Source organism: Typopeltis vanoorti, chromosome 7 (genome assembly GCF_054136105.1).
Source record: "Typopeltis vanoorti isolate ZY-2024b chromosome 7, IOZ_Tvanoo_1.0, whole genome shotgun sequence".
NCBI classification, from domain to species: domain Eukaryota; kingdom Metazoa; phylum Arthropoda; class Arachnida; order Uropygi; family Thelyphonidae; genus Typopeltis; species Typopeltis vanoorti.
The window spans coordinates 109254177-109271564 of NC_143555.1; the positions used below are offsets into that span (position 1 = coordinate 109254177).

Sequence of the window (17388 nt, forward strand, 5' to 3'; positions counted from 1 at the left end):
GTATCAGACAGTCAGGCATTTGTTGGAATAACAGAGAGTGTGAAAAAAGGGTAAATTATTAAGTTTGTAAGATGAATGCAGGTATGTCTCAACCATCGAGCTCAGATTTAGATGACTCTAAATTCTTTAGGATGATAAATCCTCAACAGGTTTTTCCTCAGTTTTGATGGGAGGAATCTGATGACGTTCTGGCGTTTTTTTGAGTATACAGAAGAACTAAGAAGAATTAGTAGATGGAGTAAGTTCCATCTGCTAATTCTGCTCCGTAGTAAGTTCATTGGGAAGGCAAAAACTTACTTTTACTCCTCGCCTGTCTTAAAAGAGACTCGAGATTACAATAAATTTAAAGAGATCGTAACATCCAAGTTTTCTAAAGTAAGGAATGTGGGACCAAATTTATGGAAGCTCCAGAAGATGGTGCAAAAAGACAAAGAAAGTGTGTCAGACTACCACAACCGAGTCTTAGCTCTTGCCAATACGTTAAGTGTCTCTGACAAAGACCGGCACCATCTTAACTGGGCAGTCTTCAAACATTTTAGGGTGGGATTGAGACAAGAACTGAAGGAAACAGCATTTGGGAAGGACATATCAAATTTAGAAGAATGCTTTACAGCAGTAAAACAAAAACAAATTGGAGACATTTGCCCCGCAGCCTCAATTGGGTCCGTCAATGTCATTAGAGAAGAGAGAAACAGCATTAGGGATCAAGATGCTAAGGTAGAACATCCAGAGAGGAAAGAAAAGCAGAGAGCACAGAAAGGATGCGAAGAAAATAGACGTGAGACAGTCTACCAGGTTGCCACTAGCAGTCCAAGTCTTAGCGAAGTTCGCCCATTGATTAAGCAAGAAGTGGAGAGATTACAACAGCCCATCATGGCGCATCTTGATGCTGTACTTAGCCAACTGATATCAGCTTCTATGACAAACTATAAGAACTCCTCATTACCAGAAGAAAGAATAAATAACTTGATCCACCAGGAAGTTGAAAGGATGTAGACACCACTTCTTGAAAAAAATGGACACAATGATGCATAAGCTATCAGAGCTGTTAGCCAAATGCAGTACCAATTCTCCTTCGTCCCCGGAATGGGGATAATTCTGAAAGTTATTTCCGGGAGCCCCAAAATGCTATAGCTGCAATAAGTTGGGACATCTAGCCAGTAACTGCTTTAGCAAATAGGGAAATTCATAAAAGAACTATCATTTTGAGGCCAAATCACATGTGTGTAGCAAGCAGGAGGAAGGGAAAGGAGGACGAAATCAAAAAAACACACGGAATTAAAGTAGAAGGGAGGATCTGTGGGAGAAACTTTAGGGCACTAATAGACACAGGCTTCTATTATCTCCGAAAACTACTTCAGGGAATATCCTCCTCTATTACCCAAGCTACGAAGTTGGTGAGGCTGAGGGTGAACTTGCCAAAATTTAGAATCCGCGTGGCACAATTTTATAGTCCTGCCGAGGAACTCTCTTCCTCATTTAAGATTGATCCTAGGGAATGATTTCCTATCTAAATTCCGGTTCTCTTGTGATGAATTACACTAGAAGGGAAGTTTGTTTTCAGGGAAGAAAAAAGGTGAACACCGGAGGCGAAAAGGGATTGCAGGCTAAAGGGGAGGAAGACAATTGGGCTTAACACACTCAAAAATCCGAAACTAAGTGAGGTCTCACCATCAAGGATCCCGAGATAATCAAATCAGAGGAAGAAAAGACACAAACTGAAGAAAAGGTAACAAACTGCAACAAGAGTGAGAACAGCAAGGACACTCCAGAAATTAACTATGTGGGTGTTAGGCAGACCATGATTAACCCTTTTGAAGAATTCAGGCCCAGAAAGAATGGAAGGTTCATCCCCAGAGGATTGAGGGAGAAGCAAAAAGTTTTTATAAAAGAATTAGAAAAACTTTTTATAAAAAGGGAGAAGCCTTTGTTAGAGCCTGAATGAAGGAATCTTGCAAAGAAATCATTCATTCAGAATCTAACATATTAAACTACACAGACAATGAGAAATACCTGCACATCAGCTGAAATTAAAGTGAAACTTCTTCACATATGTATAAAATTGCATTCATTTTATGTACCATGTATTTAATCTATTGTGATCATATTAAGATCACACTAGAGAATGTCTTAAAAGGGGAATAATTTAACTTATTTTAAGCCTCACTTAAGCTGTATAGAATGACTGTGAGTCACAGATAGATATTAAGTAACAATTCATAGAAGGAATACAACTACACGTGTCCAGCGTAACACCGACGGCAATAGCTTATGCGGAAGGTACGTCGACATAAATTCAGTGAATACAAGAGTATAACAGCAAAGGGGAGAAAAGATATAGGTCGTGTGTATAGGGGAAAAAAAAAAGGGGGGGGGTGCTTAAATGAAGAATATAAGCGAATGAGCGCCGTATCGGCTCTCTCTTGTCATCGTTTTCCTGGTTCATGGTTCAGAAGTTAGGCTGGTGGTTAGAGTGGGGGGGGGGGGATAAAGCATCAGTGCTATGATGTCGGATGGCAAGCTTTCCTGAAAATGCTGTAGGATTCCAAGCAGAGCTGAAAGTAAAATTTCCAGCCTAGCAGAATCGAGCCCTCGTAGAGAAGTCCCATCGAAAGGAATAGTGATGTTTCCTGAGATGCAGAGAATCGAGTCCGTGATAGGCTGTAATTATGAAGATAGCGTAGCCCCTACGCTGGCATAAGGACAGCCAATAAACAAGAGGTAACCAGATGTACATGTGGTGCTGAAAGATTGGAAAAAGTTCGGTAAAGTAGAATTACTCTATTATGTGTTTAAAATTCCTTAGAAGAGAGAAAATTATTTGTGAATGTAAATTATGAACATTATTTTAGATAACTTTGTGGACAGACTCTAATTAAATAGTTAGCCTCCTTTTGAGAATAAGAATTGTTTAGAAGAGATCTTTTGTGTTGTATGTGATTGAATTAATATAATGAGATTAGGTATAGTTTCTGGGAAAATTCCCATGTTACTCCTCTTAAACACTATTAATATAATTACAGCTATTATAGCCTGTTTTTGTTTAGGAGTGTTCCTTATTTTAATACATTGGCTAACATTACTCAAAATAGGGGTATATATATATATTTTTAGGGCATTATGTGTGAGTATAGAAGGCAATATGGCAGAATAAAAGAGGTGGAAAAAATTTTGTACATACCTTGTTTTTGGTTCTATGATGCCTTCCAATTCCAAGATCTTGCTGAAGGTTGTTTATAAACTGGGGGGGGGGGGATAATATATATATTATTTTGTTTAGGGCCGCATTTTTTATGGGGGGAGGAGGGGGGACAGAGGGGAAGAATATCCTTATGTGGAAACTGGGACAAGGGTTAACATCAACTGACATCATCATCATCATCATCATCATCAAATTCCTGCCATGTACCCTCAAGGGGTGTACAGGATATGACAGTACTACATGAAAAATTTACATCATTACTAACTTCCTATCTACAATTTTCCTCCAAATCAGTCTGTTACTTGTCAAGACTCCAACATTATCAGATCTTATATTTCTATCGTCTAAGGCACTTTGTACCGTATCAATCCACCTATATCTTGGTCTTCCTCTGGGTCGTTTTCCTGCCAACCTGGCAGAGAACACTTGTTTTGCTAATCTTTCCTCTCCCATTCTATTTAAGTGACCATACCATCTGAGATTAGCTCTGCTAACGCATTCCTGGATGCTGACAATGTCAAGTTCTTTCCTAATATCCTCATTTTTCATATGATATTGCCATTGATGCCATCTGTTCACACCTCTAATCTTTCTCAGGACTCTCATATCTGCGGTCTCTAGTCTTTGGTCAAGTGTTTTACTTCTGACCCAGCTCTCAGATCCATAAGTTAAAATTGGTTTGAACACAGTCTTGTATACAGCTAATTTAGTGTTCCGACTAATTTCTTTCTTATTCCATATGAATTTATTCAATTGACTTCCCACGATACCAGCTTTGCTGATTCTGTTGTCTATTTCTATATTTAGTTTACCATCTTCAGTAAAAATTGTGCCTAAGTAGCTGAAATGTTTTACTTGTTCCACAGGTTCTTCATTCACAACACAGTTGACATTTTCAATGATTCTCCCTATTTTCATTGTCTTTGTCTTTTTATTGCTGACCTTCATACCATATCTATTACAACAGCTATTCAATTTAGTCAGAGAATCTTGCAGACTTGTAGCGGATTTATTTAGAAGTATAACATCATCCGCATAAAGCAAAGAGCTGACATTAACATCTCCAATTTTGATATCAGGTTTAATAGCACATTCCTTCATAATGTGATCCATATAGATAATGAATAACAGAGGGGATAATGTACATCCTTGTCTCACACCAGATTTAACATTAAACCATCTTCCTGTACTTCCTTCAATTCTAACTGCTGAATCACAACTCAAATAAAGACTAAGTATTGCTTGATATAATGCCCCATTGACACCATATAACTGCAGCGTATTGAATAGCTTCTCTCTTGGCACCTTGTCATATGCCTTTTCCAAATCGACAAAATTTAAATACAGATCTTTGTTATATTCCCATGCTTTCTCGACTATTTGTCGTAAAGTGAAGATCTGATCCTGACAGCCTCTATTTGGCCTGAATCCAGCTTGTTCTTCACCAAGCTTTTCTTCCACAATTCTTCTCAACCGTTTCTCAAGTATACTTGCATAGATCTTGCCAGGAACACTCATTAGGGAAATACCTCTGTAATTCTCACATTCAGTTTTATTTCCCTTTTTATATATGGGTACTATGAGAGCTCTACTCCAATCATCGGGAATTCGTCCCTCTGTCCAGGCTTTCTGAACTATGCAGTGCAGCCACTGTAAGACTCTTATACCACCATACTTCAGCATTTCTGGTCGAATATCATCTACTCCTGCTGCCTTTCCACATTTCAAGCCTTTGATGGCTTTTTCTACTTCAAGTATGGATATGTATTCCTGACTGCATGCCTGGTCAGTGTTTTTTATCACTGTGCTGTCATCACTGCTTGTTTCATTTAGCAGTTTTTCAAAGTAATTACTCCATACTTCAAGGATATCTTTTTCTCCTGTTTTCATTTCACCTTTATCATCTCTAATTCCTTTTACAGCACTCTTTCCTCCATTCCTAAGCTTCTTCAACCTCCAGAATATTTTGCCACCTTCTTGATATTTATTTTCTATATTCTTGCCAAAGTCCTCCCATGACTTTTGTTTAGCTAGTTTTACACACTGTTTAGCTTTCTTACATTTGTCTCTGTATTCTGTAAGAGTAAAAGCTGACTTATTTGCCAGGAACTTTTGATATGCTTTCTTCTTTTCCTTCACTGCCTCTTTAACTTCCTGTGTCCACCAGGGAGTTCTGATTTTTTTATCTTTGCACACAACCTCACCACATGCCTCTCTGGCAGAATCAATCAATGTTTCCTTCAGAGTTTGCCACTGAATCTCCAAGGTTTGATTCCTGTTCTCAAACTCTTTCATTTTCTTTTCAATAATATTTCTGTATTTTAGTCTACAGTTTACATCTGAGAGCTGCTCAACTTTTATTCGCTTTAAAACTTTCTTACATGTTATTCTTTTCAATATGAAATTCAATTTTATCCTGCTCAAGACTAAATAGTGATCACTTCCAATTTCAAATCCTCTGTACACTCTGGTGTCCTGCACCAGGGAGAAAACATCACTATCAACAATAACATAGTCAATGAGACTTTTCTTATTCCTAGCCTCTTCTCTCCATGTGAATTTGTGCACATTTTTATGTTGGAACATGGTGTTAGTAATAACCAGTCCATGTCCTGAGCAGAAATCCAACAGATATTTGCCATTATTATTAGATTTGCTCTTTTCTCCAAATTTTCCCAAAATATTTTTGTATGTCTCACAATCATTTCCTACTCTACTATTTAGATCCCCAACAAGGACCAACTTTTCCTTTTTCATTGTGTCAGTTGCTTTTTCTAAAGCCTCAAAAAATTCCTCCACTTCTACCTTAGTAGAACCTTCTGTGGGACCATAGGCACAAATAAGTCTCATTGTCCAGTTCCCCATTCTCATATTTGCCCACATTACTCTACTTGAGACTGACTGCCATTCAAGAAGATTAGCCTCGTATTTTGTGTTGAATACTATGGCTACACCTTCTTTTCCTTGATTGTTATTGCCTGAATATAACATTTTGTATTTATTGCTCAGAAAGATCTCACCAGTTTTGGTCTTTTTTGTTTCAGTCACCCCTATTATGTCGATCTGGTACTTATCTAATTCCTCAGCTAGCTCCATTTCTTTGCCATTCAGGCTTCTTACGTTGATAGTACCGATCTTTAACTCTGGTGATGTTGAGTTGGGGTTTGTTTTCAGATTTGTTCCAGTAGCTGACTTTTCGCTGTTCGCCCTGGTTCCCTGGCGAAAACAACGGGGGCCTTGTTTAACCGGGCGACGCCCCAGCCGGCATGAAATTTTGTCATGTTGTACCATCATTTTTTATTTTGGTTTAACCAATAAGAATACAATTTGGTCGGCTAAATCCCAAATTGCCAGCCCATCCTCGTTCGTTCAGTATCAAAGTAGATACCCAACAGGGTGCACCACGAGAAGGTGAGGATTGGACATTAGGTCAGAAGCCCTGGTCGGTTCTCCGCATTCCTTTAAAGGCTATGTGGAGGTCTCCTCTCAGTTATACAGCTTTGACCCTTAAGCACCCCCTATATATATATATATATATATATATATATATATATATATATATAATAATATATATATATATATTATTATATATATATATATATTATTAACATTCTGAACTGATAATAACAGGCTATAATAGCCGTAATTATATTAATAATGAGATTAGGCTTGTAGTTTTATAGCAACTGAATAACATTAGAATGTTTGTCATGTCATCTTATGAATAGCTTGCAGAAGGGGATTTTAGCTTAACATAGTAATTGCAATCTATCCCATTTTCCAGTTACTGTGTATTACATGTTTTATAACCTTTGATTTAATTTAGAGTATGTTAATCTCTTAACTCGAGTTTCCTTATTTAGTATCGAGATAAATTGAATGTATGAATTTCTTTAGTGTATTTTGCTTTGATATTCCAATAAAAATGTTTTATTTACCTAAACCTGAGTCATGCCTGACTACGATTCCGATTTACCACTTATCAAAATAGAACCTATTTTGGCAGGAAGGAATTAGAATGTGTATATAATTATATATTTAGGTCAAGACTGCAGTCTGAATCTATACGGCCGTGTAAAATAAATCATTGTGTAAGAATGCCTCAGAATCTAGTACTGTCTCCCTGAACAAGGATCTTTTCTGCTGTAGGATACTGGCTGGCACATCATAATATAAATTCGCCAGTATCCGAAGAGGAAACAATCCTAGATGTATGTTAGGCCCGATATCTGAACTGATTATTGATTGAAAGACAGAATAGGAAGATATAAAGCAGTAAAATATAGAGAAAGAAACGACGTAACAATCCTCATACAAGTTTCCATTTTCTAATGTCCTTCACTCAACTGTCTCATCAACATGAGGTAGCTCGTGTCCTCTTGCACTACAATGGTGAAAAATAAAAACCATAGTCCTCCATGGTGCTAAAGATTTATGTTTTGTCGGTGAGAGCCAAAAAAAAAAGTGATGACCTCTGTGATTTCCATTTCTCTTTTCTTTAGCTGATTAGTGTTACTCCTGAAGACCATATTTCATTCAACCCAAACCCTACATCCCTATCTAAAGTCTTGGTTTTCCAAAAATGTGCCAGTACTCTCCAAGAAAAACTTCTTGCCTGAAACCAGAACTGTAGCTTCACATTAAACCTGCCCTGAACATGAAAAAAAAAAAAAAAGCTTAGCAGTAAATCCAAATCAGACTTTGAAATGACTAAGTAAAGAAACCTTGTCTATTGCTCAAGAGTCTTCTATTCTCTAAGGCCACTAAGCACAGCTTTTATTCATTTTTTTTAGCTGGATGTGAGAGGTATTTAACCATCTCTCTCATATCCAGACAGTACTATCCTAACATAGGCTCAAGACAAAAGTGACCTCCAACACCATTATCCTTCTCCAACTCTTGCAGATAATCAAGGCAAAGTATCCACTCTACCAAGAACAGTTTACATTGCATACTCCTCCGGTCTTCCACCAAGTCTTCCTTCTCATCCTGATGGTACTCCCCAAACCCTGTTTAAAGTTTGTGCCTCACAATTAACCCTCCTATATATCTTTATAATCCTTCACACTTATTTGGCATCTACCCTCCAGCATAGAAGCAAGAATATATTCAACACATCCCAAAGAAGAAAAATAAGTCAGCCATTAAGCTATTACTCTCATACTCCACTTCTCTCAAAAATAACAGAGAAAGTTATCACCAATGAACTTCTTCACCACATAGAGACTTGCAAATTAATTAGCAACCATCAATATGGATTATACAGTATCTCTTTTCCATTGCCCACCTCGGGTAACATGTAATGGAATGTTGTGAAGAAATTCAGGATTGCTCTTGATTATTCCAGGACATATCAAGTGTTACACAATCTTAAGGTCAACTTCTCATTCTTTGCAAATGAATCACAAATTCCTCTACAAATGTTCACTATGCATCATGGTAGATGAATTTCTCAGACTCTTCTCTAGGGCACTGCATCTTTTCTCATCATTAATGACCTATTGATAATCTGAAATCTTTCTCACTTTTTGGCTGACAACACTTCATTCCATTTCTCTTTGTTCACTTGACAAACCTTGCAGTGCTCAAATATCCCAAGCTACAAGAGCCTAATGCCTTAAATACTATCTTGTAGTTTGGGATATTTCAGCAGTCCAAGCTTAGATCCAACCAATCTTTAAAAACTCTAAACTATGTATTCTTGGAGTTTATGAAGGTTGGTTGGATGTAAGCCATTTGGACTGAGTTGGACTTTACAGATGTCTGTCATTTGATAGGTAGGTTGTTTCCTCTATGGACAGTAAATTGCAGGTGCTCTAGTTTTTGCTGATACAGAGACAAATGTAAGAAAGCTAAACAGAAGTCATGGGAAGGTTTTGGCAAGAACATAGAAAATAAATATAAGGAAGGTGGCAAAATATTCTGTTGAAAAAGCTCAGAAATGGAGGAAAGAGTGCTGTAATAAATAAATATAAATGCTGTAATAAATAAATATAAGGAATAAATGTAATATGAAAACTGAAGAAAAAGATATCCTTGATGTATGGAGTAATTACTTTGAAAAAATTGCTAAATGAAACAATCAGTGATAACACAGTAGTAAAAAACACTCAACAGGCATGCAGTCAAGAATGCATATTCATACTTGAAGTAGAAAAAGCCATCAAAAGCCTGAAATGTAGAAAGGTAGTTGGAGTAGATGATATTTGACCAGAAATGCTCAAGTATGGCAGTATAAAAGTCTCACAGTAGCTGTACTGCATAGTTCGTATCTCCTAATATATCTCTTCATTCCGTACTGTGTGTGAGGCTCAATGATCTGTCAGTCAAGTGAATTAGCTTCTTTAAATATGCAGAATGCTCTGGTCAACCATGCATGTTCTTCTAGATTATCTGCCTATTTTTGCAGGATATAAAACTCAAGTTTCTGGGAGAGAAAACCTTGCCGCATCCATCTTCATATCCTACATGGGTTTTTTGAATTCAATTCCTATTGTTCATTAGTTGTACTGATGATATCTTATGATACATAAGACAAAATATTTACATAATAAAAGAAAGTTATTTACTATAGCATACGTGTTATTCTATAGTTATGTTAAATCAACAGTTAATTATCCCTTTTTTAAAAAAGTATTGTGGCTGATGTCTTCCTCCACTTTATACCTTTTTTTCACCTTTCCATAAATCTTAAGTCTCTTGTAATTTGGGAAAATAATTCCATGTTTCATTAGATATATTAGTTTAGTTTTTAGTTTAAAGCTGCCAAACAATCATTTCAATCCCGAATTATGAGAAGCTCAAATCAATCTGACAGGGAAATCATTTATCCAAGGGAATTTTTCGTATTTCTTTGGTGCATCAACTTGTACCATGGAATCAAATATGCTAACCACAGGATGCAATGGCAAAATGCCAAGTTAATACACACATTTACATATAAACACAAATGTTTATATCTTCATTTGACATTTTCCCCTCTTACCTATAACATTTTTTGGTATATTTCAATCCTATTTTCATCCTTATTTGCCACATCCCTAAATTAAGTGCTAATCTATTGTTAATATTGGAATAACGTTGCTAATCACCCTTCTCCATAAAAATGTACTGATTATAGAAACCAAGAGGCCAAATAATCTAGTATATATACCATGTTATGCCAGCCTGGTTGGCCGAGTGGTTAGCATATCTGCTCTCTAGCCAAGAGGCTGCGGATTCGAATCCCGCTTAGACATGGATGTTTGTGATTGTCTTCTCCCAATATGGACTGGATCACCATGGGAGTAGTAGACCCAAAACCTCCTGCAATGGGAGAGGCCTATACCCTGCAGTGGGAAGAAAAATAGGATGTTAATTTTTTTATCTACCATGTTAAATGCAACAAACTATTTTAACTCACCATGGTGTGTCACATGGTAATTCGTGAGATTCCAGTACATGAAGTATTGAGAATAAATGTATATAGAAACATTTGAAGCAGATAAGATCCCAAATTTCACTAAAAAAGCTCATCATATTTAGAGAAGAAATTCGGATGGCAGTTAGATATCAATCCCAGAAAGAAAGAAGAAGGAAACAAACCTGGTTAAGAATGTTAGACAGATTTCAGTCATTCTTCTGCAATAGGAATATAAGAGACAGAGATGGAATCAACTACAAGAGACAGATCAATGAATTCAAACCTTATTTATCATGGAGGATGAAGAAGATAGGTAAGTAATAGTATCTCTGTAGTTTATGAACATGGCATTCATTGAATTGTCATTACAAAAATGCCACATTTATTTTTTAATTGACATATCAATAGAATATTTAACAACCCTATTCAATAAAATACTACAAACAGGAGAGATCCCAGATGACTGGAAAGATCATCACAATATACAAGAAAGGAGACAAAAGAGACTGCAGAAATTACAGATCAATCAATTGACTCCCTCACACCTATAAAATATTCATAAGAATTATACAAAATAGATTAAAAAACACCTATGAAGAAATGATAGGCATAGAACAAGCTGGTTTCCGAGGAAACTATTCAACAATAGACCAAATTTTCACATTGCACCAACTAGCAGAGCTCAGCTGGGAAGACCATAAAGAACTATATTGTTGTTTTGTGGACTTTAAACAAGCTTTCGATAACATCAACAGAGAAATCCTTCTTAAAATTCTACTAGAAAAAGCAATAGACAAATATATAATACAGTTTCTGATAAAATGTTACTCTAAGACAAATGCAATAATTAAAAAGGACACACTCACAACAGAACCCATAGAGATCCAAAAAGGAGTAATGCAAGGATGCCCATTATCCCTATGCAACATATATCTAGAAGAAGTTGTAAAGAAGGCAATAGACAATGAACCTGGAATCAATGTCAATGGTTTAAACATAAATAATATCAAATATGCAAATGATCTTGTCCTTCTTGCAAGAACCCCAAATGAACTACAAAAGTTGATCAACAAGCTAAACGAAACCTGTAAAACATATGACATGACAATAAATATACAAAAGACAAAAGTGATGAAAATAGGGAGGAACGGAACTACCGTCTCAACCACCCTAAATGGAGAACAAATAGAACAAGTAGACAACTTCATATACCTTGGATCAAAACTAACAGAAACAATAGATGAAATCAAAACAATCAAACACAGAATAGCGATAGGATGGACCACTATGGGAAAATTACAGAAAATCTGGAAAACAAAAGATATCTAAGCAAGCCAAAATTAAATTATATGAAGCAATAATTATACCAACAGTCATCTATGGAGCAGAAGCGTGGACAGTTAAAAAAAAAAAGAGAGGAGAAAAAACTGCTGGCATTTGAAATGAAATGCTTAAGAAAAATAAATAGAACAAGTTGGATAGAAAAGAAAACAAACATCACAGTCAGACAAGGACTATAGTATAAAAAGACAATAATAGAAAAAATTAGAAAACAACAACTGAGATGGTTTGGACACACTGTACGCATGGACGCAGACAAACTACCTAACGTCCTAATCAATACTTTTCCAACTGAAAAAAGAAGACCCGGAAGACCAAGAATTACCTGGCTGAAATTAATAAAGAGCATCTCGGGATGCAGAACATATAAGGAACTTTTTCGAACAGCAAGGAATAGAGAAGACTGGAAGATCCTGCTCAAGAGAAGACTCAACCCGTCTTAGACGGAAGAGAAGAAGACTCTGTGTTTACATTTTAAGGAGTGATCACAGAATCCAATGATGTGCAATGAACAGATTATGATGAAACATAACAAATAACCACAGCTATTCAATTAAAATAAATTTTTAATAAGACTGAAATGTATTTCACTCACCTCCAATCTCCATCTGAATATTTCCCAAATGGCTGAAGAATTAAAGTAATAACAGACATAAGGGGTTTCACAGCACAAAACTGAAGAGTTGCCTATATTAAAATGATAAAAGTTGCACTGTAGTTAGAACTAAAGAAAAAAAGTATTAATAACTTTTGTTAAAAACAATTTATTTTATAAATAGTGACTAATTCACCCAGTGAGTTTCATGCTTTTTAAAGAAATGTGACCGCCCACTTTTCATAACACAATATTGATCTACAGCACATATGGGCAACCCTGGCACTAATCTATTTCAGCGAAGTTTGTCTGATTCATGGTGGGAGAAAACATGGCATGTTCTACTAAGTCACATTAATATGATTTGTGCAGAACACACTATGTTTTCTCCAACCAAGGTCTCTTTCTCACTTTGACTAGCGGCGTGTGTGAATGTGTTACAACGTGTCAGTTCGGTACTTGTGTTGGTGTTGTGCTTTATTTAGTGCCTGCATTGATGTTATGTTCTGTTCGGTGCCTGTGTTGATGTTGTGTTCTGTTCAGTGTCTGCAGTGTAGAAGACAGTTTAGTTTGATAGTTCTGAATATCGCTTATAAATTTGGGACAATGTCAGGGGTTATTGAAAAAAAAAAAACTAGATGCAGAGAATCGTCAATTTCAAGACAACTGGAAGGAGGATTATTATTTTATTCTGAATAAAGGTTTGCCTGTATGTTTGCTGTGCAATAAATCCGTATCCATCAACAAAGAATACAAGTTGAAGAGACACTTTACTTCGAGACATGCGGATCACCCAAAAATTTATGGACAACTATGAAAAGAAGAAATACAGAAGTTGAAGAATTTGGATACCCAACAGCAAATGTTCAACAAGAAAAGAACGCAGCAGTAGAGCATTGTCAAAGCCAGCTTTGTGGTAAGCGAAAAAAATAGCTAAGCATTCTAAGTCATTTGGTGAAGGAGAATTTATCAAAGAATGTCTGCTGGATGTTGCAAGTATATATGTTATCCGACGGATAGAAATTATGGCTGATGATATCAAAAAAAGTTTAAAAGAGAAGATTGCTAGATTGGAAGCATTTTCAATTGCTTTGGATGACAGCATCGATGCCTCCAATACAGCACAACTAGCAATATTTATTCGAGGAGTTGATGCGGATTTCAACATCACAGAAGAATTATTGGCGCTTTGGCTGTTAAAAGGAACAATTACTGTGAATAGTTTTTTTCGAGGATGAAATACAATAAATCAAAAATTCAGACAAGAATAACAGACGAAAACCTTGAAAATTCTATGCGATTATCCTTAAGTAATATTAACATCAATATTGATAGTCTCGTAGTTGAAGTACAAGGCCAATCTTCACATTAAATTATTATGTCGTTCATTATATTATAAAATTTATGTAGAGCTTTATACCAAGGCATTATAATTATAAATAAATGAAATATGAAGTAGCAACTTGTTTTAATTTATTTAATATTAATTTATTATATTTAATAATTTGGTCCAGTCCCTTACTCAAAGAATGATGATTTGGCCCTCAAACTAGGAAAGGTTGCCCATGCCTGATCTACAGTTTTCTTTGCATGCATTTTTCTAGCAGAACTAAGATGTTTTTAAAGTATCTTGACAGTATGCAATTATATTTCAAGCTAACTAAATGCAAAATAGCATGCAGAGATATTTATTTTAAAAATGACAATTTTTATATTTCTTATTCAGATATTAATGACAAGTGTTTTTGATGCTATGATTGACGAATGTTTTGTACCTCCTAAAAAGAATCTCATACCTCCTGGGGGGGGGGGGGGCACATCCCACACTGAGCTAATCACTCCATTTAGCTTACATAATTGGAGTCTCTTGTAATTACTGCAATTAGAAATACCAAATGGTCCAATTACTCCTGACCGGTATTTGGAACCAGTGCCAATGTTGGCACTGGTTCTAACTACTTTTTAACTCTTTCTCTCCATTCTTAATCCTTAGAAGGAGAGTAGCAGCTAATTACATTCAGAGTTTAATTCCAGTTTTAAATTTAGCAGTTAGGAGGTTTGCATTAATAGTTATATCCAAGAAGAGCACTACTAGAATTTCTATTAAGAAATAGTCTTACACCTTGTTGATATTTCTCATCCTCATGTAATGAGTATATGAATTTAGTGCCACACTACTGAATGGTACTATGTCAGGCTAATATGACAGCATACATGATTAAGTTAAAATTATTATCTCTTATTCACAATTTTTCTCCAAATTAGTCTATTAATTGTCACCCTCCAATATTGTCATAATTAACATTTCTTGCTTCTAAGGCACTTCTTCATTGAATTAATCTGCCTAGACCTTCAAGAAAGAAATGCAGAGGAAGACCTTGGTCTTCCTCTGGATTTCTTTCTTGCCATCAAACATCTATTTTACTAATCTTTTCTCACCCATTCTATTTAAGAGGCCATACCACCTTCGATTAGCTCTGCTTACCATTCTTGAATGCCAACATTGTGAAGTTCCTTTCTAATATCTTCATTTTCAATGATTCTGCCACAGTCATTTCAATGATTTCAATGCCATCTGCTCACTCCACTCCCCTAATTTTCCTCAGAATCCTCATATCTGTGGTCTCTAGTCTTTGATCAAGTGCTTTATTTCTAACCCAATTCTCAGATCCATATATCCATAACTTAACTGGTTAGAACACTGTATTGGTATATTGCTAATTTGGTGTTTTGGCTAAATCTTATCTTATTCCATATAAATTTATTCAGCTGATAACCCACTATACCAGCTTCACTTATTCTATTGTTCATTTCAAGATTTAACTGGCCATCTTCACTAAAAAATGTGCCTAAATAGCTGAAATAATTTACAGGTTCTATAGGCTCTCAAATTCAGAAATTTGTCTTTTTATTGTTGATTATCATACCAAATTTGTTATAGCTGTTATTCAATTTAGAGAATCTTGGAGTTGCACCATATGTGTTTAGGAGTGCAACATTACCTGCATAAAACAAAGAGATAAATTTCACATCTCCAATTCTAATGCCACTTTCTTTCATAATGTGATCCATATAGATGATGAATAAGAGTGGTGATAATGTGCATCATTGTCTTCTTCCTGATTTTACAACAAAATCTAACTGTATTTCCTTTAATTCTGACTGCTGACATCATCATCAAATTCCTGACATGTACCCTCAAGAGGTGTACAGGATATGATAGTACTACATGAAAAATTTACATCATTACTAACTTCCTATCTACAATTTTCCTCCAAATCAGTCTGTTACTTGTCAATACTCCAATATTATCATTATCAGATCTTATATTCCTATCGTCTAAGGCACATTGTACCATATCAATCCACCAATGTTTTGGTCTTCCTCTGGGTCTTTTTCCTGCCAACCTGGAAGAAAACACTTGTTTTGCTAATCTTAACTCGCCCTTTTGAGTTATAAGTTGGCAGTTAGAATTGAAGGAAATACAGGAAGATGTTTTGATGTTAAATCTGGTGTGAGACAAGGATGAACATTATCCCCTCTGTTATTCATTATCTATATGGATCACATTATGAAGGAAAGTGTTATTAAACATGATATCAGAATTGGACATGTTAATGTCAGCTCTTTGTTTTATGCAGATGATGTTATACTTCTAATTAAACCCATTACAAGTTTGCAAGATTCCCCAACTAAATTGAATAACTGTTGTAATAGATATGGTATGAAGGTCAGCATTACAAAGAATATGAAAATAGGTAGAATTGTTGAAAATATCAACTGTGTTGTGAACGGGAAACCTTTTAATTGACCATACCACCAGAAATTAGCTCTGCTAACGCATTCCTGGATGCTGACAATGTTAAGTTCTTTCCTGATATCCTCGTTTTTAATATGATATTGCCATTGATGCCATCTGTTCATGACTATAATCTTTCTCAAGACTCTCATATCTGCGGTCTCTAGTCTTTGGTCAAGTGTTTTACTTCTGACCCAGCTCTCAGATCCATAAGTTAAAACTAGTTTGAACACTGTCTTGTATACAGCTAAGTAAGTGTTCCGACTAATTTCTCTCTTATTCCATATGAATTTATTCAATTGACTTCCTACCATACCAGCTTTGTTAATTCTGTTGTCTATTTCCATATTTAATTTACCATCTTCAGTAAAAATTGTGCCTAAGTAGCTGAAATGTTTTACTTGTTCCACAGGTTCCCCGTTCACAACACAGTTGATATTTTCAACAATTCTACCTATTTTCATTGTCTTTTTAATGCTGACCTTCATACCATATCTATTACAACAGTTATTCAATTTAGTCAGGGAATCTTGCAAACTTGTAATGGATTTAATTCATCGTCTGCACAAAGCAAAGAGCTGACATTAACATGTCCAATTCTGATATCATGTTTAATAACACTTTCCTTCATAATGTGATCCATATAGATAATGAATAACAGAAGGGATAATGTTCATCCTCGTCTCACACCAGATTTAACATCAAAACATCTTCCTGTACTTCCTTCAATTCTAACTGCCAACTTACAACTCAAATACAGACTAAGTGTTGCTTGATATAATGCCCCATTGACACCATATACCTGTAGAGTATTGAATAGCTTCTCTCTTGGCACCTTGTCATATGCCTTTTCCAGATTGACAAAACTTAAATACAGATCTTTGTTATATTCCCATGCTTTTTCAACTATTTGTCGTAAAGTGAAGATCTATTCCTGACAGCCTCTATTTGGCCTGAATCCAGCTTATTCTTCACCAAGCTTTTCTTCCACAATTCTTCTCAACCGTTTCTCAAGTATACTTGCATAGATCTTGCCAGGAACACCTCTG

The 17388-nt window shown here is 35.7% G+C and overlaps 1 protein-coding gene across 1 annotated transcript in view; it reads right to left on the reverse strand.

The window, feature by feature from the left end:
• Positions 1-17388, reverse strand: part of LOC150104956 (transmembrane protein 184B-like) — a 145686-nt gene that overhangs the window by 37304 nt on the left and 90994 nt on the right. The window contains exon 6 of the mRNA XM_090395435.1: positions 12541-12632. Within this exon, the coding sequence (XP_090251561.1) occupies positions 12541-12632 (92 nt within the window). The remainder of the gene's footprint in view (positions 1-12540; positions 12633-17388) is intronic.